This window comes from Marmota monax, unplaced genomic scaffold (assembly GCF_021218885.2).
Source record: "Marmota monax isolate L192 unplaced genomic scaffold, Marmota_monax_Labrador192_F-V1.1 WCK01_AAM20220418_F8-fsc00914, whole genome shotgun sequence".
Classification (NCBI taxonomy): domain Eukaryota; kingdom Metazoa; phylum Chordata; class Mammalia; order Rodentia; family Sciuridae; genus Marmota; species Marmota monax.
The window spans coordinates 79,932-105,320 of NW_026694792.1; the positions used below are offsets into that span (position 1 = coordinate 79,932).

General features: G+C 38.5%; 1 protein-coding gene across 1 annotated transcript in view; it reads left to right on the forward strand.

Moving 5' to 3' along the window:
* Positions 1-25,389, forward strand: part of LOC124080024 (inactive serine/threonine-protein kinase TEX14) — a 75,161-nt gene that overhangs the window by 45,584 nt on the left and 4,188 nt on the right. The window contains exons 17-29 of the mRNA XM_046425874.2: positions 802-1,083; positions 2,565-2,665; positions 3,807-3,926; positions 5,638-5,704; positions 7,191-7,272; positions 10,031-10,093; positions 11,212-11,339; positions 11,943-12,148; positions 14,756-14,852; positions 16,428-16,502; positions 20,255-20,332; positions 21,279-21,378; positions 24,032-24,124. Coding sequence (XP_046281830.1) covers positions 802-1,083; positions 2,565-2,665; positions 3,807-3,926; positions 5,638-5,704; positions 7,191-7,272; positions 10,031-10,093; positions 11,212-11,339; positions 11,943-12,148; positions 14,756-14,852; positions 16,428-16,502; positions 20,255-20,332; positions 21,279-21,378; positions 24,032-24,124 — 1,492 coding nt within the window. The remainder of the gene's footprint in view (positions 1-801; positions 1,084-2,564; positions 2,666-3,806; positions 3,927-5,637; positions 5,705-7,190; positions 7,273-10,030; positions 10,094-11,211; positions 11,340-11,942; positions 12,149-14,755; positions 14,853-16,427; positions 16,503-20,254; positions 20,333-21,278; positions 21,379-24,031; positions 24,125-25,389) is intronic.

A 25,389-nucleotide genomic window follows, 5' to 3' on the forward strand; every position in this document is an offset into this window, starting at 1 on the left:
TTTCATTTTTAGATTTTGTAGGAAATATTTATATGTATATAAATGTGTATAAGTTAACATGTGTAATAAAACAATATACAATATGGATATTTACTATATAAACATCCTTGAAATGAAGATCATCATATAGTGTTGCTCTCACACATCCAGTACATTATCCTTCTGTAAACCAGTTTTAAAAGGATATGTCTGGATTTCTTTTGATTTTTTTGCTTTAAATATTTATTTTTTAGTTGTGGTTGTACACAATACCTTTATTTTATTTATTTATTTTTATGTGGTGCTGAGGATCAAACCCAGGGCCTCGAACATGCTGGGTGAGCACTCTACTGCTAAGCCAGAACCCCAGCCCCCACATATGCCTGTTTTTTTAATACTAGTACTAAGTGACATGAACAGAAGTGTAGAACATTTGAAATGAAAACACATATAATCTCACTGTAGTCTACAAAGGCTAAACAAACTCAAATAGAATCCTTTTCATTAATTACTATGGGCTGGGAATTTCAGATGTCATTTTTCTTGTTAAATTAGTAGGAGAGTCCATCTACAAGTTTTCTGTTGCCATCTACTCTGGAATTCAACAACAAGGGTGTTGTTTAGGCTAACCAACTGAAATTCTCTTCCCTTGCTCTGTCATTTGTTTTCCCTTTAAGCCAAACAGGGCAAGAGAAGATAATAACTGTAAAAAGGCAATCATTATTACAATATGAGCTATAGTAGTATTATACATTAAAGATGAAGGCTTTTATTTACAATGTTCATAGTGATGTTTTAAATACTGCTTTCTTTTGTGCCCAGTGGAAGTGAAAGAAATGGCAGAGAAAGTAGCTACTGGGCAGCTCACAGTACCTCCTTGGCATCCTCAAAGTAGTTTGACTTTGAACAGTGAAGCTGAAAATCAGCCTGCTCCTTTGATGCAGCCCCCTGTTAAGGGCCCTCAAAACATGGACTGGAAGCAAGTTGTAGTGTATCACAGGGAAAATGATGAGACAGGAGGAAATGTCAAATTTGGAAAAATGGACAGTAGTGGCTGTGACAGTGACAAGCACGGCAAACAGCCTGAGCCTCAAAGATTCACCAGTAAGTTTGGTTGGGGGAATTGTGTTAGGTGAACTCTATCAAGTTATCTGCTCTCAGAAATAAGTAAACCTGGCATATTTCCTTTGATTCATACTCTTTCCTTTCTTACCTTTCTGGGAAACTTGAATTCCAAAGAAAAGCAGCAGACCCCTTATACCGCACTGTGCTTCACACAAAGCTATCCAGAGATTCATAAGTTGTTGTTTTTTTTTTTGTACCAGGGATCCCCAGACTGTTTTATTTTTGAGACAAGGTTTCACTAAGTTGCTTAGGGCCTCACTAAGTTGCTGTGGCTGGCCTTTAACTGCCTCAGTCTTCTAAGCCTCTGGGATTAGAGGCATGAGCCGCTGAGCCTGGTTCTTAAGATTTTCTATTACTGAAACAAGATTCCTTTGTCCAAAGGAAGTAAAATTATCTTCATTTACTGACTCTGGTCCTGGAGGTAATCTAGCAAGTAACTGAACCTTCGTTACCTGAGGGAGGAGGTGGACCACGGCTTCCTACTGCTCATTTCTTTGCTTTTTTGGGGGGAGGGTACTGGGGATTGAACCCAGAGGTGCTACACTGAGCTACATTCCCAGCTCTTTTTATTTTTATTTTTTTATTTTGAGATGGTCTTGCTGAGTTGCGTAGGGCCTTGCTAAATTGCTGAGACTGGCTTTGAACCTTCTATTTCCTGCCTCAACCTCCCAAATTGCCAGGATTACAGGTGTGTGCTATTATGCCCAGCCTTTGTCTTTTATTCTAAGCTAGAAATAAATCCAGAGGAACCTAGCAATAAGCGACATTTACTGTCATTAGTTAATAGATTTACAGGTTAAAAATGATAACTGTATTTCCACCTGGTAATCTGCTTACAATCAGGACATGGGATATTATGTCACAGTTGTGAGTTAAAAACACCTGAAATTACCATCGCCGGACACAGTGGCACATACGTGTAATTCCAGCAGTTCGGGAGACTGAGGCAGGAGGATTGCAAGTTTGAGACCAGCCTCAGCAATGTAGCGAGGCCCTAAAGCGACTTAGGGAGATCTTATCTGAAAATTTTAAAAGAGTCAGGGATGTAGCTCAGTAATAAAGTGCCCCTGGGCTCAATCCCCAGTACTGATAGATATAGACAGATAGATAAGGCTTGATTTTATATGTGTGTGTGTATCTTTTTTTCTTTTTTTTTCACAGTGCTGGGGGTTGAACCCAGGACCTCATATTGCTAGGCAAGCACTGTACACTGAGCCACATCCTTAGTCCCAAGTATCACTCTTGAATGGTTGGGCAAAAGGTTGGATAATCCAGGGCTGCATTTTTTGGGCCAGGCTAAACTAACAGTGTCTGCTCTCTACAACAAAGCTAACATATGGGATGTGGACACCCTTGGCAGAATACTTGTGTGTCTCTTCTTTCACACTATCTTTTATCCCTTTAATGTTATCTGAATATCACTACATGACCATGACCTTGATTGTGAATATAATCATTAGGTATCAGGCACCTGTCCCCCAGAAAAAATGAGCAGCCAGAGCATAGTGAATCCTTTCAAGCAAGTTCTGATGCATCTGTGGCAGTTGAGAAATCCTACAGTGTAAGTAATATGGTCTGGAGAACCAAGTTGAGCCCAAGGACCTAATATAGAAGAGTAAAGTTGTCATTACATATTATGACACCAAAATAATATCTATAGAAGTTAGAGATAGAGGGGCTGGGGATATAACTCAATTGGTAGAATGCGTGCCTCGCATGCACAAGGCCCTGAGTTCAATCCCCAGTACCACAAAAAAAAATTAGACTATACAGGGCCATGACTGTTTATAGAATATAGAGAGCAATTGATAATGACACAAATAAAAAATACAGTAGTGATAAAATGTAAAGTCTTTTGAAGAATCCGGTACAGCATTGTATTTAATCATATTGTACAGAGCACTCAGGATAATTTGTTCTTTCTCTCATGTGAGGACTGGAAGGGCATGCTACATTGAGCTGAACAAGCAGGTCAAGGAAGGAGCCTCCCTTTAGTATGGGAGAGACTCGGCTTATCTGAGAAATTTCAATGTGACAACTATTAAGTGTACTAGGAGGGAAAGGGTGCAGCAAAAGCAGTGTCCAAGGAAATAAGTCACAAAATGTCTGCAAAGAGATGTCTGAAGGTAGGGAAAAGAAAGTTGACTGATGCTGTGGTAGTCAGGGCTTCAATGTAGCAAAATAAGCAGAAAAAGGAAGGGTAGAATGGATATGCTCTGTACTTTTTAATATTTAGATTTTATTTTTTATTATTGAGATTGCATTGTTGTTCCAAAAGTCATGCTCATTCTCTTGCCTCTAAACTGTAATACCTGAAGGACTTCCAAGTACTAAGGAGCCTCAGTCTCCTCATGTGTACCATGATGCCAACATGCAGACCATTTCTGTGCCTTTGCGGGATCAGGGTGTTTAAATTCGATCTCCAGCTTGAGTTGTCAAAGAGTTTTGAGCAGTGTTTCCCTAATCTGCACCCATTCTGCATATTAGATGCTGAGACTCAGGAATATTGTTCTTCCATACTTACTCCCAGCAGTTCATAGCCACCTTAACCCACCACAAAGGCAGGCAGAGCACTCAAGTTAAGTGCATGAGCTGACTGCTGGGTAGTTTTAGATGACATTTTTTTAACACTGTGTTTTGCTGTAAAGACATTTGCTTATAATAAATAGCGACTTAAAAGTGATTTCCTGTATTATTAATAGGACCAATCTGTGCAATCAACTTGTTCACCAGAATCTTCTGAGGACATAACAGATGAATTTTTAACTCCAGAATATGAGTATTTTTACTCCTCTACTGTTCAAGAAAACTTAGCTCTAGAGGTAAAAATCACATTCAGTATGTTTTCAAGTTTTTCTTTTGCTTTGTTCCTTTTAAATCATTTTTATTGGGTTGGGGTTGTAGCTCAGTGGTAGAGTGCTTGCCTAGCACGTGTAGGCCCTGGGTTCGATTCTCAGCACTGCATATAAATAAATAAGGACTATTGACAACTAAAAAATCTTTTTTAAAAAAATAGATCATTTTAATTAAGAAAACTAGTTTACACATAGACGTATCCAATGCCCACTTACTAGTGTTTGCATACATGATTTTAAAATTTTGAAAAATAAGAGTTTTTAAAATGAAAGGTCATATGCAATTTCTCCCCCAAATTAAGGTATCTGCATCTGTACAGCACTTTGTACTTTTTTCTAAATACTTTCTTTCATTCATGGTGTCTGATTCATGTGTTTTTTCTGTGGGGAAAAGAACAAAGTTGTCATTCTTCTCTACGAAGAACTGGTGGCTTGCAGATGTAAGTAATTAAATCCAGTTTGCCAAGCTTTAGTGGCAGGAGAACCAGGACAGAAGGAAGCATTCAGCAAAAAACATGAGACTGTTCAGTACTCAGGTTTTCTTGGGAGTCTACTAGCTTTTGCATGAACCTGCTTGTACAGAGTATTTTCACATGTAAAATGAAATTAATTGGATTCTTTTATTACTTATATGATTTCTTCCCCATCTCTCCCCAATCTCTGCTACTGTTTTGGAAAATCTTTTTATCAGTATGAAAGGTGGGGTGGAGGAAAGGAAAGTCACAGCATTTGACTGACAAGAAGAATTCAGAATGCATCAAAAGTATAATTATTACATGGGCTGGGGTTGTAGCTCAGTGGTAGAGTGCTTGCTTAGCATGTGTGAGGCACTGGGTTCGATTCTTAGCATAACATAAATAAATAAACTAAAGGTCCATTGACAACAATAACAACAACATTTTAGAAAGTATGATTATTACTTGTTTCCACTTCTGAAAACCCGGAACAGTTTTCCCTTATTAACAATCCTTTAAGTATTCTTTATTTAACTGTGCATAGACTGAAATATTAATAAATCTTTAGTAAAAATATTTTTAAAACATACACACTCATGTAGGATACACATAGCACACATACATGTCCTCTCTTCTAATTTGTTGGGAGATTGGAATGAGCAGGAGAGAGGGATATAAATAAAGTCACAAAATTCCTCTTCACGATAGGAGATGGAGGGATGGCTTGTTGCTGAGAGAAATACCATAAATAAATAATATCTGTGAAGCAGGTTTGTTCTTTTTGTTTGTTTGTTTGTTTGACATATCATATTCCACACTTTGATTCAAGTGGGTTATGAACTCCCACCTTCACCCCATACACAGATTGCAGAATCACATCAGTTACACATCCATTGATTTACATATTGCCATACTAGTGTCTTGTGCTCCGCTGCCTTTCCCATCCTCCACCCTCCGACAGGTTTGTTCTTTTCCTATAAAAGATGTAGGGACTTTAGGATCAAGAGGGCTATGGTAAAGCACTTGCCTACCATGTGTAAGGGCTTGAGTGCCACAAAAGAAAAAGAAAAAGAAATCAAAGTCAGAAAGAACAGTATGCTCTGCCCAATGGAACTCTTACCCAGCTTCAATAATTTTCAATAATTTTTCAGTTCCTTCTGAAATTTTTTATATTTATGCCTCAATTGAATCTTCTTTCTTTACTCTTCTTTTATTCTTTGTAGACCTCAAGTCCCATAGAAAAGGACTTTGAAGAAATACAAGGTGCCTTTGCCCAACCTCCAGTCTGTGGTAAGCCCTAGGGCAGATTCATTTGATAGCCATTGGCCTTTGCTTTCTTTTGGATCATGGATATGTAGAGCTGGAAGTGACCTTAGAGATAACTTCATCAAGACCATTTTGCAGATGAAGAAAACAAGGCACAGTGATCTCCCCTTATTAGATTGACTCCTCTGCTCCTCACCAGCCTAATGATATATATATATATAATCAATACTATTTGTACGATACTAGGGATTGAGCCCAGGGCCTTCCACATGGTAGGCAAGCACTGCACCACAGAGGCACATCCCCAGCTCCACATGATAGGTTCTAAACTATTGTTCTGCCATCAATTTTTTTCTGCGTAACCTTGAACAAGCCACTTCATCCCAGGGCCCCACTCTCCCCTAGTATAAAGGAGAGGGGGTCAGACTTTTAAAAAATCTCTTCGGTTCTAGTTGTGCTTATTAGGAAATATTTTTTAAAAGTTTATGCTATCTACGTGTTTATCATTTTAAGAGAGTCACAGGAAGCTGGACACAGTGGTACATGCCTATAGTCCCAGCAACTTGAAGACTGAGGTAGGAGAATTGCAAGTTTGCAATTTAGCAAGACTCTGTCTCAAAAAATAAAAAGGACTAGGCATGCAGCTCAGAGGTAAAGCTCCCCTGGATTCCATCCCAAGTACAAAAGGTGGGGGGGGATGTTGAAGGAAGAAGAACCCCAATGTTTCTCTACTGGTGAGTGTTTTAGAGCTTCTTGGTATCTATCTGCTAAAAGTGGGATTATTCTGGTATGCATTCCTAGTGCCTACCAGATCACCTGCCCCTAAGGAGTAGGATAGGTATGGGGAGTTTGAAGCATTTGGAATCAGGGCAGGCTGCTCTGTATGCCCCCATCTTCATAAACTAGAATAGTTAATACTGGTAAGGAAAATGGATACTACTTCTATTTGCCTAGATATCTGGAAAGTATTTTCCAGAGAATTGGGGAGGAATAACTTCAGACACTTGATGCTAAGGAAAACAAGACAGTCAAACTAGCTCCTCATATTCAAGACCCCACTCTCTGCCCCCTCACTTTAGAGGATATTTGATGGCTAAGAGGCACAGTTAACTCTCTGGGAATGCCCATGTAATATTTTCTGTTTGGTAGCTTTAGTGAACAAACCATTCTTGGTTTCACCGCCCCCTGGTGTCCATTGACTGGAACTGGGTCAGTTAGCATTCTTGAAAAGACAAACAACATTTGTCTCTAGAAATAACTGTGTGGTTATAACTGAAAGGCCAGTAAATAGCTTAATTGTATTCTGAGTGTCAGAATATAGTTCTCCCCTCTGATCAAGGAAAATAAACTTTCAGAGCAAAAAACCTTCTATACAACATTCAATTCAAACCCAAATAGGGAAGTACTTTTCTATGCAGATTATTTTTCATTCTAGACTAGATCAAGGAAAATTCTAGAAAATGAAGATAATAATCTGTATTAGTAAAAATACATTTCTTTATTCTTTAAGGTAAGGAAATATTCCAAATGAGAAAAATCCTTGGAAGGAATGCTGAGATTTTGACCAGGCCTCAGTTCCAAACTATACAAAGGTATGGACTATTGTATCTTATACAAACATATGGGCATTGTGTCTTATTCAGTTTCATACTCAGAAGCAATGTTAATGTTGAGAAAGCCACATACTTATGCATTCATTACTTGTTTTCAAATGTGTTTTCCCCTATCTTACAAATATTAATTTTGAACACCTTAACTTTTTTAGGACTTGTTAAACAGAATTTAAGGGGTAGAAATCATTATCTGTATGCAGATCCTGACCCTGACATTCTATTCATGTGACCTTGGTAACATGTCCCTTCCCTCTTCTGTATCCTCATCTGTAAATAGGGATAAGAATGTTGACATCTGGGGTTGTAGTTCAGTGATAGAGCGCTTGCCTAGCACGTATGAGGTACTGGGTTTGATCCTCAGCACCATATAAAAATAAATAAATGAAGGTATTGTGTCCATCTACAAAAAAATAAAATAATAAAATAAAGAATGTTGAAATTGGAATTAAAAGTAATTCTGTAACTTCTGAGCATCTGTCCTAGAGAAATGAAGACTTAGTGTTTACAATAAAACAATGTACCCAGGGCTGGGGTTGTGGCTCAGCAGAAGAGCACTGGCCTAGCATGTGCAAGGCCCTGGGTTCGATCCTTGGCACACATAAAAGTAAATAAATAAAATAAAGGTATTATGTCCAACTACAACTTAAAAATAAATATATAAAAAATGTACACAAATATTTATTGGAAAATGCATTTGTAAAAACTCCAAATCAGAAACCCACATGTCATCATCCTATGTATGATGAACCAGACTGTGGAACATCTATACCAAAGGGTACTACTCAGCATTAAAGAGGAATGAGCTATGGATACATGCAACACATGTATAAATCTCTCTCTCTCTCTTTTTTTTTTTTTTTTAGAGAGAGAGTTTTAATATTTATTTTTTAGTTTTCAGAGGACACAACATCTTTGTTTGTATGTGGTGCTGAGGATCGAACCTGGGCCGCACACATGTCAGGCGAGCGCGCTACCGCTTGAGCCACATCCCCAGCCCACACATATATAAATCTGTAGAGAATTATGCTTACAGGAAGAAGATATCCCCAAAAGTTATTTATTGTTTGATTCCATTTACATAAAATTCTTGAAAATGTTAGAATTATTAAAAATAGTAGGGCGTGGTAGGTATGCCTGTAATCCCAGCAGCTCAGGAGGCTGAAGCACGAGGATTGTGAGTTCAAAGCCAGCTAAGCAACTCTGTAGGACCCTGTCTCTAAATAAAATACAAAATAGGGCCGTGGATGTGGCTCAGTGGTTGAATGCTTCTGAGTTCAATCTGTGTACCACCCCCCTCCCCACCACCTCCGCCAAAAAAAAAAAAAAAAAAAGATGTGGTGAGGGTGGGACAAAATTCAGAAAGTTTAAATATTTCTAAGTTCACATTTCTAATCATTCAGGATTGAGCAGATTATACTATATAAGACCCCTAAATTTTAGTGGTTTAAAACAACTGAAGTTTCTTTCTTTTGGGGGGAAGGGTACTAGATATTGAACCCAGTGGCACTTAATCACTAAGCCACATCCCCAGGCCCCCTTTTTTTAAAAATATTTTTTTTAGTCATTGATGGACCTTTATTTAATTTATTTGTATGTGGTGCTGAGAATTGAACCCAGGGCCTCACATGTGCCGGGGAAGCATTCTCAAACTGAGCCACAGCCCCCCATCCCTTTTTATTTTCTGTTTTGAGACAGGGTCTTATCTAGTGGCTTAGGGCCTCGATAAATTGTTGAGACTATCTTTGAATTTTATCTTCCTGCCTCAGCCTCCTAGCTGGCATTAAAGGTGTACACTACCAAGCCTGAAAAAAGTTTATTTCTTGTTCATGCTTCATATTCATGGCTCATAGGTTGTCCAGGGATGTTCTGAACTATATAACCTTTTATTAGGGATGTGGACTCGGGGAGGCGCCATCTTTGTGCATCCTTGATCACCAAGACAGGAAAAATGGAACCCGGTGAATTGTGCACAGACTTTTCAAGTCTCTGTCCAGAAGTAACTCATTACTTTCACTCATATTTCATTGGTTAAAACAAGTCTTATAATCATTTATGTAAATTAAGAGCCCCCAAATGTGCTGTTTCACTGTGTGCCTAGGAGGAGATACATTTTGGTGAACAGAATTAATAAAGTTAAAAAGTCAACCTAAAATCCACATTCTTTCCTTTATACCATTGGTCTTACAGGATTGTTGCAAAAATTAAAAATGTTAAAACATGGAAGAATTTAGCATGGGATCTGCTTATAGTTAGTGTTCAGTGAGTATAGAAATTGAATCTTAAATATTAGTTGAAATAGAAATGGGCCAAGTTCATCTTCAATATTTTCTTGCCATTTTTTGGCACAAGCCTCTCTTGACCTTTCTTGGTATTCTATAGCAGGAAGCTGTCTCATAGTTGCTAAATCTTCTTAGTTGTGCCCCTTGCTCCAACATTTACCTCCCTACAAAGTTCCTGTGCTCCATTGATTTTCTTAGGAATTTCCTCATTGTCATATTGAGTTATTGGTTGATTTCAGGACTGGGCTGACCCTTATAGAGTAGTCAATCTCTGAAGAAGAACTGAGGCCCAGACATATCAGAGAACTTGTAGCTAGTTAGAAGTAGAGCCAGAACCCACACTTTTCACTTCTAGCTTTGTGCCCTTTCTACTGTTTCTTACTGGGTCAATAAACTGGTCTCTTGTATTAACTTAGTGCATTTGGTTGACATTGATTTTCTTTCTTTATCCCTCACAGTACTGAAGGTAAACAAGAAGAGACATTAAAGGAATCACCAAAGGAACTGAAAGAGAAAGACATGTATGGCCACCAAAGAGTAGCCTAAGAATGCTTGTGTAAAGTATTGGTTTTATGGAAATAATATTTCCTTGTTGTAAGAATCTGCATGTTGGGCTGAGGTTGTAGCTCAGTGGTGGAGCACTTGCCTAGCATGTGTGAGGCACTGGGTTCAATTCTCAGCACCACATATAAATAAATAAAGATCCATAGACAACTAAAAAAAAAAAAAAAAAGAATATACATCTTTCAGTTTTTATGTGTGGATTTAATGTATGTTCCTTCATTTACCAGGAAACTGTTACTAAACTGATGATGTGGTTTATAATTAATAGCATCTTATAATCAAGGAAATATAGTGATGGTGATGATGGTAATAAAAGTTTATGTTTGTGATAGATTAAATCTGCCTTCCACATAAATATCCTTTTATCTATTTTTAGCTGCCAATATGTCTTTAAAGTTAGTATTTCTTTTTTAAGGTTTCTCTAATATTCTCTCTCCTCCTTTTCCTCATCTGGCTTCCTTTCCCTCTTCTCCTTTCTACTTCCCCTCACACTTCTCCCTCTTTGCCTTTCCCTTCTCCCTTTCCTTCTCCTTTTCCCCCCTCTCTTTCTTCCCGCCTCCTTCTCCTTATCCTCATCCTTATCTTCTTCCTCTTTCTTTTTATTTCTTCTCTTTTTCCTCCTCCTCTTCTCCCTGCATCTCCTCCTCCTTTTCTTTTTTCTTGTTTGACCCAGAGTCTTGTTTTGCTGCCCAGGCTGGTCTTGAACTCCTGGACTCTCAAGTACCTGAGACAGTAGGCACATGCCACTGTACCTGACTCTGACATTCTGTTTAAGACATTCTTTAATTCTGATCTATTGACAAAGATTTTTGTCAAGAATATACTTTAAAAATTCTTGTTGCTGGGTGTGGTGGTGCATGCCTGTAATCCCAGCAGCTTGGGAGGCTAAAACAGGAGGATCACAAGTTCAAAGTAAAATACAAAATAGGGCTAGGGAAGTGGCTCAGTGGTTGAGTGCCCCTGAGTTCAATCCCTGGTACCCCCCCCCCCAAAAAAAAAATTCTTGTCAAGAATATATTACTTGATTTTTCTAAACATCTTCTCAGAATTACTGTGTGTTCTCTTAATTCTTTAGATCATTGACAGATATTCAAGACCTGTCTAGTATCTCCTATGAACAAGATAGCTCTTTTAAGAAAGCCTCATGCAAGACACCCAAAATAAACCATGCACCTACTAGTGTCAGCACTCCACTTAGCCCAGGTAATCATGAACAGGGAGAAGTGTTTTGGGAAACGAACTCACAACCTCTGCCCATTAGCTCTGGGAAGTCAGGCCGGAGATCAGACCTGATGGCTGTTTTCTCCCAGACCAAAAGTATTTACTTAGGGCCAAAGCTGGAGGGAATAATCCCATGGGAGGCAAGGTAGTGGTGGTTGTAGTGGTGGTGGTGATGATTAAGAAGCTGTTACAGTAGTAGGGACATGCAAATGTAAGGTCTATTCTGTACTCTGAGCACTACTGAATTTAGTGTAGAAATTTGATTGTCTATAGAGTTTTCAATTTAAAACAAACAGTGCTTAAATATCTATAGTTCTTGAGTCCTACAACCATATACAGCCAGCATCAAATATATTTTCTTTAGTGTCCATATTTCCAGTATATTTGTGGTCTAATTTCCCTTTATTTTATTTTGATAGCCAGGTTTAAATATTCTCATTTTTTATAACTTGAGGAGCTAGGTCTCAGATTAGTGATTATTTCAGTTGTTAGCAACTTTGGGAAATCTGCATAGTTAAAGAATTTTGAGTGTTTCATTTGTAATGTAAAGAATTCAGACACTAACCACCTTTTTTTCTCCAATAGGGTCAATTTCTTCATCTGACAGTCAGTATAAAGACTGCCTAGAAAGTATCACACTTCAGGATCAAACAAGGTCTACCTCTTGCTGGAATAGCCAAGAATCTATTCGATTTTTTTCTGATAAATTTATAACCATTCGAGAAAAAGCAAAGAGCCTGGATTCTCTCCTTACTTCCTCTGACTCTCCTGCTCCAAAACTGATCAATCTGGTAAGTTTACCAATTCTGCTTTATACTCTCACAGGCTCATGCACTCACAGGATCAGCCCAAGGGGCTCAGAGATATGAAGGGCCAAGATTTTTCCAAATTAATTACACAGCAAGAAATAAGCTGGTTCTTCTCCAGGCTTCCCTGGGGCTCTTTGCCTAAATCTGTATTGTAGGAGGCTTATTTACTTTCTCTTTGATGCATCCATTGGTTACTTCCCTGAGAGTATTGATTGCTTTTCCTCTTCTCTGAACTCCTGAACTGATAATCTGCAGGAAAAACACTTAATTGTATCCTATCCTTTTTTGACCTCTTTTTTCCTCCTCTCTATCTCCCTAGTGTTTTTTTTTTAATATATATTATTTAGTTGTAAATGGATACAATATCCTTATTTTGTTTATTTGTTTTTATGTGGTGCTGAGGATCAAACCCAGTGCCTCACATGTATGAGGCAAGTGCTCTACCAATGAGCCACAATCCCAGCCCCATGTCTCTCTCATATTTTACGTGTATATTTTTTTTTGAGAAAACTACAGATTTCTTACTTCATACTGCTTACTAATAGTATCGTCTATGGACAGATTGATTATTTGCTTTGGCCCTCAATGAAAAAATTAATTGTCATCTTCTTTGGGCATTAGGCTCACAAAACATTTACTCAGATCTAAAGAAATGAACCAAGTACAGTGGTGCACATCTATAATCCCAGATATTTGGGAGGCTCAGGCAAGAGAATTGCAAGTTTGAGGCCAGCCTGAGTGAGTTGGTGAGACTCTGTCTCAAAAATAAAAAGGAATAGGCATATAGCTCAATAGTACAGCACTTGCCTATCATGCATAAGGCCTGTGTTCAATCCTTAGTACAGCTAAATAAATAAATAAAGGAGTTGGGAAATGGTAAGGAATTTACCCTTTTATTCAACAGACTGTTGACTAAATAGATTCTGAGTGCCAGGCATCATGTCAGACCCTCTTCCAGTCATCTAAGACATATACTTTTCTTCAGAGTTGCTCATTGTCTAGAGAGAAAGAGAGGCCTAATGTAACACAGAGGTAAGTACTGAGGCAGAAAGGGATGAGAAGGCTTCCAGAGGAGGTCTGTTGAATGAGTTTAACTTACTAGATAAAAAAGTGAATGGGCTGGGGTTGTGGCTCAGCAGCAGAGCACTCGCCTAGTGCATGTAAGGCCCTGGGTTCGATCCTCAGCACCACATAAAAATAAAATAAAGATGTTGTGTCCACCGAAAACTAAAAAAAAAAAAGAATATTAAAAAACTCTCTCTCGGGGCTGGGATGTGGCTCAAGCGGTAGCGTGCTTGCCTGGCATTCGTGCGGCCCGGGTTCGATCCTCAGCACCACATACAAAGATGTTGTGTCTGCCGATAACTAAAAAATAAAAAAAAAAACAAAAAACAGTAATTTAAAAACAAAACAAAACAAAAAAAAAACTCTCTCTCAAAAAAAAAAGCTAAGTACCAAAAAACCACACAAATAACCCAGTCAATAAATGGGCCAAGGACACTTCTCAAAGAGGATATACAATCAATCAACAAATATATGAAAAAATGTTTATCATCTCTAGCAATTAGAGAAATGCAAATCAAAACTACTCTAAGATATCATCTCACTCCAGTCAGAATGGCAACTATTATAAAGATAAACAATAATAAGTATTGGCGAGGATGTGGGGGAAGAGGCACACTCATACATTGCTGGTGGGACTGCAAATTGGTGCAACCAATATGGAAAGCAGTATGGAGATTCCTTGGAAAACTGGGAATGGAACCACCATGTGACCCAGCCTCAGCTATTCCTATCCTCAGTCTATACCCAAAGGAGTTAAAAACAGCATACTATAGGGATACAGCCACATCAATGTTTATAGCAGCACAATTCACAATAGCTAAACTGTGGAACCAACCTAGATGCCCTTCAGTAGATGAATGGATTTAAAAAATGTGGCATATATACACAATGGAATATTACTCAGCAATAAAAGAGAATAAAATCATGGCATTTGCAGGTAAATGGATGGAGTTGGAGAAGATAATGCTAAGTGAAGTTAGCCAATCCCAAAAAAAACAAATGCCAAATGTTTTCTCTAAGGAGCCTGACTCCTAGAGGGTTAGGGAGGGGGAGCATGGGAGGAATAGAGGAACTCTAGATAGGGCAGAGGTGTGGGAGTGGAAGGGAGGGGGCAAGGGGTTAGCAATGATGGTGGAATGTGATGGATATCATTATCCAAAGTACATGTATGAAGACATGAATTGGTGGGAACATACTTTATTATACAAACAGAGATATGAAAAATTATGCTCTATATGTGTAATAAGAATTGCAATGCATTCTGCTGTCATGTATATAAAAAATAAAATCAATTTTTAAAAAAAAGTGGAAATAAGGGTTGGGGTTGTAGCTTAGTGGTAGAGCACTTGCCTAGCATGTGTGAGGCACTGGGTTTGATCCCCAGCACCACATAAAAATAAATAAATAAAATAAAGGTTGATCAACAACTAAAAAATATTTCTTTAAAAAGTGGAAATGATTGAACTGCATGTACTTTTTTACTCAACACATGTGTCAGTTGCTATTTTTACATCTCACTTGTAGAAAAGATTGTCTGCATGTGCTGTAGTTGGTTCCTCTAATATGGCTACCACATCTGACACATCAACCCAAGCCACCCAGAGAAGGAGCCTGCCTAAAGGTACCTGTGTGTCATATCAAAGTAGAAGTTCATAATAGTTAGCCAATTTAAGGAGACTTAAGTCGAAGCTATATTTGGTTCAAACAAAAATGCTATTTCCTCCGATTGTGAAACAGATTTGTTATAGAAAACTTGGAGAATAAAGCAAAGCTTAAAAAATAAAATAATTATATAACTGTAATTTTTAAATTTCATGTATAATTTTAGTATATATCTTTCTCACAGATTTAGAAATATATTAAAAAATAGCATAGTTGCATATCAGTTCTAGACTGCTTTTTTTCCTTGATGATATGTACTTAACCTCCTTCTCTGTGAGTACCACATCCACAAATTTAACCAACAGCAAGTCAAAAATATTTGAAGAAAATTGTTCTGAACATGTATATGCTCTTTTTCTGTTCTTATTCCCTTAACAATACAGTAAAATGACTATTTACATAGCATTTATAATGTATTATTATTGTAAGTAATCTAGAGATGATTTAAAGTATATGGGAGGATATACAAAGATTATATGCAAATACTGTACCATTTTATGTAAGAGACTTAAGTGTCCATGAATTTTGATACCCACAGGTAGAAGAGATCCTAGAATCAGTCCCTTATAGATACTGAGGAATAACTGCATTTTGAGTATTTTCCCTTGTCATTAAAAACTATTTATTTTTATATATATATATTTTATATATATATATATATATATATATAAAATAACTACATAATAATCCATTCTATTTAAAGTCCATTCTATTTAATAGTCAGTGTTATTTAACTCTTTCCTAATGTCAAAGATTTATGTTGCTTTCCAACTTTTTGCTCTGTATACATAAATCTTTAACTATACTTCTGATCCTTTTCTCAGGACAGATTCTTAGAAAACAGTTTTTTAATCAAAAGCGTCTGATACTGTTAAGGATTTTTTTTTTGGTGGGTGGTGGGGTATTGGAAGTTGAACCCATGCCTCACATATGCTAGACAAGTGCTCTACAACTGAGTTACATCCGCAGCCCAAAGGATCTGATGTTTTTACAACTCTTGCTTTCATTACATTAATTTTAATATCTTAAGTCTTTGGAACAACTCTTGAAATTTTCCCTCCGGGAATGGATTTTGTCTTATATTGAGGGGTTGTTATTATAATTGAGCTCTTGGGGCAAGACCTGAAGTACAGTTGCTTTTATATCCCCTGGCCTGAAAATTTATAGACAAAGGCCTTCTACTTTGTGTTTTGTCCATTTTGGCTGGTCTATAACCTCTATATTCCTTAAGCAATTCTGATCCAGATTGGACCTCCCAGCCTCTTAGTAAGAACCTACTTCAAATATCCTTAGCAAAGGAAGGGGCACAGGCCAACCCATACTGAGGTAAGTGGGATAGAATAAGAGAGGTCTCTACTAAGAAAATTATTTAAGAGAAGGAGGTATCTATTAGGACTGTTATATAAAAGACTTTCTTTCACCCTTTATTTATTTCATCATTGGAAATCCTCAGTCAAATTCATGAGGGGGCTTAGAAAAGTCCACTTCAGATTCAGGAAGGTGTTAAGTCATTTCTCCCTTTATCTTTTTAAAGAACTAATGGAAGCCATTTCACAGCATCACATTGATGAGCTACCACCACCATCTCAGGAGCTACTTGACGAAATTGGTAAGAGACTGTTAGCCAGCTTTTCATCACTGTGACTAAAGTATATGACACAAACAACTCGGAAGAGGAAAGGTTTATTTTGGCTCATGGTTTCATTTCATGATTGACCAATTACATTACTCTGGGCCTGAGGTGAGACAGAATATCATGGTGAAAAGGTGTGGTAGGGGAAAGCTGCTCAGCTTGTGGCAACCGGGAAGCAGAGAGAAAGACAGAAGAAGGGACTAGAGACAAGATAAAGTCCCCAAGGACATGCCCCCAGTGACCTACTAATAATAAGTCAGAACCCTCATGATCCAATCATTTTCCCAAACCTCTCCCTAAACAGTGCTGCACTGGGAATGAAACCTTTAACACAGAAGATTGTGGGGGACATTCCAGACCTAAACCATAACAGGAACATTTAATACAAAATACACTTGGTCTTGTCAGCTATTGTCACTGACCACAGCATGGTTTCCTTATCTCAGATGTGGGCACTAATAGAAAGGGCCTACAAAGTTCTGGTTGAATGATAAAATCAGAAAGGGACAGCTTTCCAATAAAAGGGACCACAACAACTTAGCTGGGATATTGGCCTGAATCTGTTATATTTTGTTTCTTAAAGGCAATGGTGATGATTGTGAGGGGAAATAAAAATATTAAAATGATTTATGATGATAAACTTCTTTTATTAAAGAAACTCTTATCTCCTTTTTAAACCAAACCAGCCATTCCTTGGAGGCCTGAGTGGAGGCATTCAAAGTATTGAAATTGTGGGTAAATCCCTTTCCTAAGAGTCAGTGTCATAAAATTTAATGAGACTAGAATTTTCCATTTCAGGCAGAGACTGAGTAGTACCAACTCAATTTTATTTACATTTGGGTTGGTGTGAAGAAATGATGCAAGGTTATCGAAAAATTTGCAGGCAGGTAGTCTGCTTCCCCAGCAGCTTGATGGACCATCCCCTTGCCCTTAGGGGATGCCTCTCATCAGATTTGTGAGAGTTTAATTGTTTTTTTGATGGTCCTATTCTTGCTATGGAGCTTGTAGAGAACTTCCTGGACACTAGTTGGTTTTCAGAGTCTCTGAGGTTTTGAGTCTCATAAGAAGTGAGAGCTTATTGGTCTGACTCTAGGACCAGCTGCCTTCTAGTCTCCTTATAACCCTCAGACCCTGTTCTTTGACATGTTTAAGTGGATCCAGTCAGCTTCTAAAACCTTCCTTGCTTGGTTTCTTTTCCCGTAGTTACAGGCCCTTTCCTTTTTTATTTTATTTTTGCAGTACTGGGGATTAAACCCAGGGCCTTGCACATGCTGGGCAAGTGCTGCACCACTGAGCACACCCCCAACCCTATAGCCTTTTGTTGCCTCACTTAACCTTGCCTTCAGTGCCACAGGGTCATATAGGTCACAGGCTTTTATGGGTCAGGCTCTTAGGCCCATACCCCTACCTCTCTACTTTCTACCTCTGAGACTCTCTAGTTAATCTCGGCAAATTCTTCCTCTGTAGTTGCTCTTCTTAAAATAACAGAACTGTTGAGATTGGAGGTTATCCCACATGTGTACTGCTTAAGTAGATTTTTAGTATCATTTGTTCCTTAGCAATGGCGTAATTTTCCAGAAATACAAAGTAGGCTTAAATAGGTACTTGCAAGTTTGACTGTAATCAATACTTGCCCGTGGATCCTGCTGTCCTTCTACTGTAGTTACCACATGTGAACCCTCTCTCACTTTCTCCAGTGTAGCAGCTGTGTTCCCAGGTTTCCTCCTGGGTTCTGGTCTCATGGTACATACCCCAGCACAGTCATTTCACTTATGGCAATTATCTGGGGCAGATTTCTAGGTGATGTCACTTTGAATGGGTCAGTAATTTTCCAGAAATACAAAAAGCAGAGGATCCTTTTTTAATTTTGTCTCTCTCCCCCTCAAGGAATTGTCTCTTTTGTTAGTTGTTTGATTCCCCAGAGTCTAGAACAGAGCCTGGTATATAAAAAGAACTCAATAAATGTTTATAAAATAAAAGAATTGAGTTTTCTATGCAAGTAGTAAGAAGCCTTCCATAAACTCAGACTGCAAGCAGTCTTTTAAGATCACCCACACATGAAATCCCTGTCCTTTTTCTCTCTTAGTCCTTCCCCAATACCCAAAATTACTTGTCTGAAGGAGGCCAGACCTCTTTGTACTGGCCCTGTGTTCATCGCTTACAGGACTGCGTAAAGATATCCATATGAAGAAGTGACTCTTCTCAGCCTTACTACGTGATTCTAATGCTTCTGTCTAAAGCATTACAGTTTTAGAAAAACCCTTGGAACTTTTATCAGAGCCTGAGTCACCAATCCACACTCATTCTTCCTCAAGGAAATTAGATTTTGGGTTTGTGCACTCCCCCTCCCCCACACTAGACCCATTAGGCCTTGAAGAAATGGGAGGTACCTACTCAACTGAAGAACTCCCTAATGATAAATCAAGGGGGAAAAGTTCACTGCCTTCTCCCTCTAGGAGGTCCTGGCTGCCTTATGCAAATAATCAAGTAGAGGGCTTTTGAGTAGTTTGTCCTGATAATGGGTTTACTCACCTGGCTATTGTATATGTATTGTTTCCCCTAAAGAGATTTCTGGGGAATGACCTGCTGTTACTCTTTTGGAGGACCCACATTCAAATCTCTATAGATTCCTGACAAGAACCTACACGGGAAATTTTAGAACCCTAAGATATAGATAATCATTTAAGATCAACAAGGGACTAATCAGGATTAAAATGGATTTTTAATTTCAAACTATATAAAATGATCTTATAGGGCCCTTTGATGCCAAGCTCTGTGAGGTAGGACCTCTTTCCTACTCAGCAGGAAGGGAGCCAACTTGTACCTTCCCAGAACAAGACCAGCCAGCTCAGGGTGGTCTGCCTGTGCTCCCTGCAACTGACTTTTTGCTCTGCACTGGAGAGTACTTTGAGGAGACTGAGCACTTAATAAATGCAGAGCAGCCACTGATTTTAGCAGATGCTTGTCTTTAGTAAGTATTTCTTTAGGAAATGGAAATAATGGATATTCTCTGCCTCTTGTCTTTCCATAGGCCAATAGCGATGAGGAAACATTTGAATTATTCTGATGTTGTAACAAAATTTCTTTTACAGAGTATAACATAGAGATTAGGAGCATAAACCTTAGAGTTAGAACTGCCTGGATTCAAATCTCAATCCTCCCACTGATTATCTGTGTGATTTTAGGCAAGTTCTTTAACCTTTCTTAGGTTTTAGGCAAGTTTCTTAACCCTAATTTCCTCATTCACTAAACACAATTAACAATAATGCAGTCAGTTGCATAGGGTTGTTGTAAAGATTGTGAACATTAGCCTCACATGCACAAGGCCCTGGCTTCAATCCCCAGCACCATACATACACACAAAAAAGACTGTGTGAACATTAATCCTGAGTACATAGGGTGCGGCAAAGTATTACCTATCCTCTGCATCACCATAATCATCTTTTTTTGTCTTACTTGAAAAATTTCCTTCAAATTTGGAATGTCCTAAAGTAGTAGTCCTCCAACTTTATCAGGCATCTTGAAGGTCTTGATAATACACAGATTGCTGGACCATACTGCCAGAGTTTTAGATTCAGTAGGTCTAGGATAAGGCCCAAGAATCTGCATTTCTATCAAGTTCCTGGGTTAAGTCAGAGCTGCTGGTCTGAGGACCACCCTTTGAGAACCACTGCCCTAGAGTCATTCAAAGGAGGAATAAGTTGTCTTTTGCTTTTGTACTGTGACAGAGCACCTGAAGCAGCAGCAGAATTCATCCACAGTGTTGCATGAGAACACAGTACATGATCTGGGCATCACTGCAAATGGTGAGCATATACTCTCAGATTTTTTCATCAGGTTCTAGGTGTAATGTTGTCCTTGGAAACAGAGTAGTACATACGGGGAAGTGTGACCCTGAGGTCAGTCACAACTCCACCTCAATTCTGACTCTACTGGTTTTTGCTTTTGCAGTGTTAGGGACTGAACCTAAAGGTTCTCGACTTCTGAGCCACATGCCCCTATTTATTTATTTAGTTTTATCTTTTAAGACAGTTTCTTGCTAAATTAGGGCCTTGCTAATTTGCTGAAGCTGGTCTCCAACTTGTGCTCTTCCTTCCTCTGCCTCCTGAGTAGTTGGAATTATGAATATGTGCTACTGTCCTAAGTCAGTTATATGACCAACTGTTTAATATCCGAGTCTCAGTTGTCTTTATCTGTAAAATGGGGATAATAATTCCTATATTATGATGTACATAATAGCTCCACAAACAGTGCATGGTACATCCATAAAATATTTAGCAAATGTTAGTCCTCTTCCCTTTATGGGACTGGTGGCCAAATGAAATGAGATAGCATATGTAAAATCCTTATCATACATTAGAGGGTTTCTTCCCCACCCACATTCCTTCCCTGGGGCTCCAACCTAGAAACATTTCTAAGAAGTAAATTTATTCAGTTTGTTCTCAGGGCTGCTTGCCTTATCTTTTGTGTGACCTTTCTTTCCTCTGCTTGTTCTATCCATCTCTGAACCTTGGCACAGGCTAGATTTCCTAAAGCTTCACCTGGCACCAAAGAGCTCCCAGATGCAGCTGTTGTGAATACAGGTGTCCTATAGACTGCCACCTGTCCTCCTGCTCTAATGGGAAGAGAGGAGCTGGTCCATTGCGTACTTAAGGAACCACACTGATAGGCCTTAATTTCTATACTCCGTTTTAAGGCAGGCTTTCTTAATGTTTTCATTCTAATAAAGCTAATTCTTTTAATTGTTTTTAGATCAAAAGCATTTAGAAGAACAAGAAACTGCCCATAATAAAAATGATAACATTTTGCTTTGGACAAGAGAAACTGAGGATCTAGAAGAGGACACAGAGAGGTAATAGAAAAAGCTAGACTTTTGAAAGGGTTTTAAAAATTGCATTGTTTATATTAAGTGTTTTCCACAATATTGACAAATAGGAGGAAAACAATCTTTCCCCATATTATCCTAATAACTCCCATTCCTAAAAGGTCTTCTGCTTTTTAAAAAATTTAACTGTGATAAAATACAAATAATATATGTTACATGTAAAATACATTAATAAAACTTACATGCAACATACATACACATTATATGTAAAATAAATATAACATAAAATTTGCCATCTTGGGGTAAATTTACCATCTTGGTTGTGACTCAGTGGTAGAGCACTTGCCTAGCATGTGTGAGGTGTAGGGTTAGATCTTCAATACCAAATAAAAATAAAGGTATTGGGCTGGGGTTGTGGCTAAGCAGTAGAGTGCTCGCCTAACACGTGCGAGGTCTTGGGCTCGATCCTCAGCACCATATAAGAATAAATAAATAAAGGTATTGTGTCCAACTACAACTAAAAATATTTTTAAAAATATTTATCATCTTAATAATTTTTATGTGTATAGTTCAGTAATATTAAGTATACAGATTGGAACTGGGGTTGTGGCTCAGTGGTAAAGCACTTGCCTAGCACCTGTGAGGCACTGGGTTCAATTCTCAATTCCATATAAAAAAATAAATAAAATAAAGATATTATGTCCATATACAACTAAAGATATATTTTTTTAAAAAGCATGTATATGGTCCCAACTTATGATGGTTCAACCTATGTTTTTAGGACTTTATGATCTTTTCCTGGGATAGCAATATATGGTATGATATTCTGAATTCCAGACAGTAGCAACAAGCCATAGTTCACAGTCATCCTCACAATCATGAGGGTAAATGACTAATACTCTACTGCCACAGTCTGGCTGGGCACAATCAGGAGCCACTTGTCAAAAGAAACTAACTTTATTTTTAGAACCACACACGCCAAACAGAACAGCCTCTCAGGAAAAACCCTCAGAGCCCCAACTGCCACCACCGGCTTTCCACAAGCCTCTCTCTCCAACCCAAGCCTCTCTCTCCACCTCCCACAATCCTCCTGCTCTTGAGGCGGATTGGCTGGGTCACGTGGGCGGAGCCAAAAAAAGTCCCCCAGTGAGCAGCTCCGTGGTCTGAAAGGGCAGGGAAACAGCCCAATGAGCATCACCGCAGAGGAGCCAATCAGCTAGATGTTGCTGGGGCTGCTGTGAGCCAATCATCAGCCAGCAGCTGGAAGTTTGCTGGCAGCTGGAAGTTTGCTGGGGCCCCTTCGGCTGTGGCTCTCAACACTCTACAGTGTACTGTCTTGCTCAGCTTGCTGTTTGGTTGGTTAGGTGTATTAAATAAGAAATGTATTTACAACTTAACAGTATTTACAATATAAATCAAGGGCATCTGTACTCAAATTGTTATGCAACAATTCTCCACACATTTATCATTTTACAAAACTGAAACTCTTTCTGGCTTGTCAACTCCCATTTGCAAGATGGCAGCTATCCGCACACCAGGCAGATATAGGCGGGTGAGACAAAGGAATATATTAGTTGATTCTGCCCCATTTTATCTGGAAAGCAAAATTTCCCAAGAAACTCTTCCCAGCCCACATCCACTTTATCTAATAGATCAAACTGACACATGACCCCTATTGGGTACAAGGGAGACCAGAAATTGAATTAACATCCCAACTGCTATAAAAGGCAGCAGCAAATAAGAGTGTTTTGAATAACTTTTGGTTAATGAATCTAGTGTCTGTCATATTCTTCAAGGGATATGGTATTCTTTATAAGAAGGAAAAAGGAGAGACCTGGAAGAGGAAAAGTCTGGGAAGTAGAGGAGGAGACTGGAGCCCTGGGATCTAAGAAGAAAATAGAGAGAGGGTTAGAGACAGAGAAAAGAAAGAGGCAAGAAGGGGAAAAATTTTTTTCAAGGGATGTTTTAGAAAATTTTGATCTGTGATATAACTGTTCCTTCTATCTCCCCCAAATGCTGTCATTAAAAATCTGTGCCATAATTTAAGGTAAAAGAATAATTGCTTAAGAAGACCAAGTTAGGTTTGGTTATTCAAACATAAAATTCTTTGTACATGGTCAAAAGTTAGCTAATGTTATTGTCTCATCCTTTTCCAAAAGAACTGGTGGCAGTACTTACCACAGACATGCTCCACAGATGCTCAGACATTTCAGTGCTATGAATGGTTTGTCCGTTCTAGGGACCAAGCTAGAGTGGAAGATATTTTTTTGATGGGGGATATTTTTCAGGCTTTCTTAAAACATCCTACTTTCATCTTCTAGCCTCAGAGGTAGTTCTTAGAAGAATAAGTAGAAAGCATATGCAATCTTGACTTAAGGTAGAAACTGACTTAATGACCTAGATTGAGACAAGAGTCAGCATTTGACATTGGGAAGCAGTGATATCATGGATGCCATGGCTTTTTGTCAAGGGACTATGGGACTATTTTGTATATATTTAAATTAGATCTATGTGACCTCTGTGAGTCTACATACAGTCTGACCAAACTTACATTTCCTCAACTGTATAGAGAAAGCACAGGTTTTAAAGTTTCTTGCCACTCTATAGAGTGTTATGTTTCCTTGTCAAGGGAGAGGGAGAAAGACTATTGTCACCATTCTCTTCACTTTCCCTTGGATAGAGCTCATTCTACTCTTGATGAAGATCTGGAAAGATGGTTTCAGCCATCTGAGGAGAGCATGGAGCAGCAGGACCCCCGCAAAGGCTCTACAAGGTTAGTATTCCCCATTGGGGGTTCTTCTTTAAAATTTATATACTTCCTAAGGCATAGAGGTATTAGACTCCTATTTTCTTCTTTTTGAGGAAATGGGGCTAGGTTTTAGACTTCTTGGAGAATGAATGTCTGGTAATGGCATTAAACTGCTATAGATAAGCCAGCCCTGACTCCAAGTGTCTGCATTCTCACACTTGTCTCTCTCCCTCCAGTCACCCACAGTGCTCAAGATATTGATTAGCAAATTGATATCTGTATAGGAGAGGCCTCTAAGATTACTGTATTTTGTCCCTACTTATTTCAACCTTTTCATCAGTCATTTGAATTATATCAGGAAAGGCATATTTATCAAATTTTTAGATAACAAATCTAGGAATGAGTGCTAATGTGATGGATGATAGACTGGGGATTCAAAATGGTATTGACAGATAAAGATAACAGGGTAATCCCAGCAGCTCTTGAGGTTGGGACAGGAGAATCTCAAGTTCAAAGCCAGCCTCAGCAACAGCAAGGTGCTAAACAACTCAGTGAGACTCTGCCTCTACATAAAACATAAAATAAGCCTGGGGATGTGGCTCTGTGGTTGAGTACCCCTAGTTCAATCCCTGGTAAAAAAAAAAAAAAAAAAAAAAAAACGATAAAGCTAGACACAATGGTGCATGTCTATAATCACAGCTACTCAGGAGGCTGAGTAGGGAGGATCTCTTGAGCCCAGGAGTTCAAGGCCAGTCTGGGCATCTTTTTTAAAAAAAAAAAAGATGAAGGTAAAAGATTCAAAAACAGAGTACTCCTAGGACACTTGGCCTGAAAAAAAAAATTTAATTGGAAATTCTTACTCACTATAGTTACATCAATGGCAGGAATTCTTAGTTTTGTATACCAAGCATTTAGCATGCAGCTTGAGACATAGTAACAATTCAATAAATTCTTGAAGGCATCGACATGACTCTCTGAAGCTCTGGTTGATGCAGTTGTTGAAAAGGTCAATGCAACATTAGTGCTGTATAGACAGAAATGTATTGATTAGATCAAGGTGATGTTTGAGACCGGTAATGTGCTGTTTAGAGCACTCCTAGGGTGCAATGTGGGACTACTTTTTAGTGCCACATTTAATGAGATATTAATAAACAGAATAGGGTAACCACAGAACAGTCACAGGTCTGCAAACCAGGTCATATGAGAACAGCTGAAGGAGCTGGGGAGGCTTAGCCTGAGAAGAGCAGATGGAGTGGAGAATTTGATATCTTCCCTCAAATGCCTGAAAT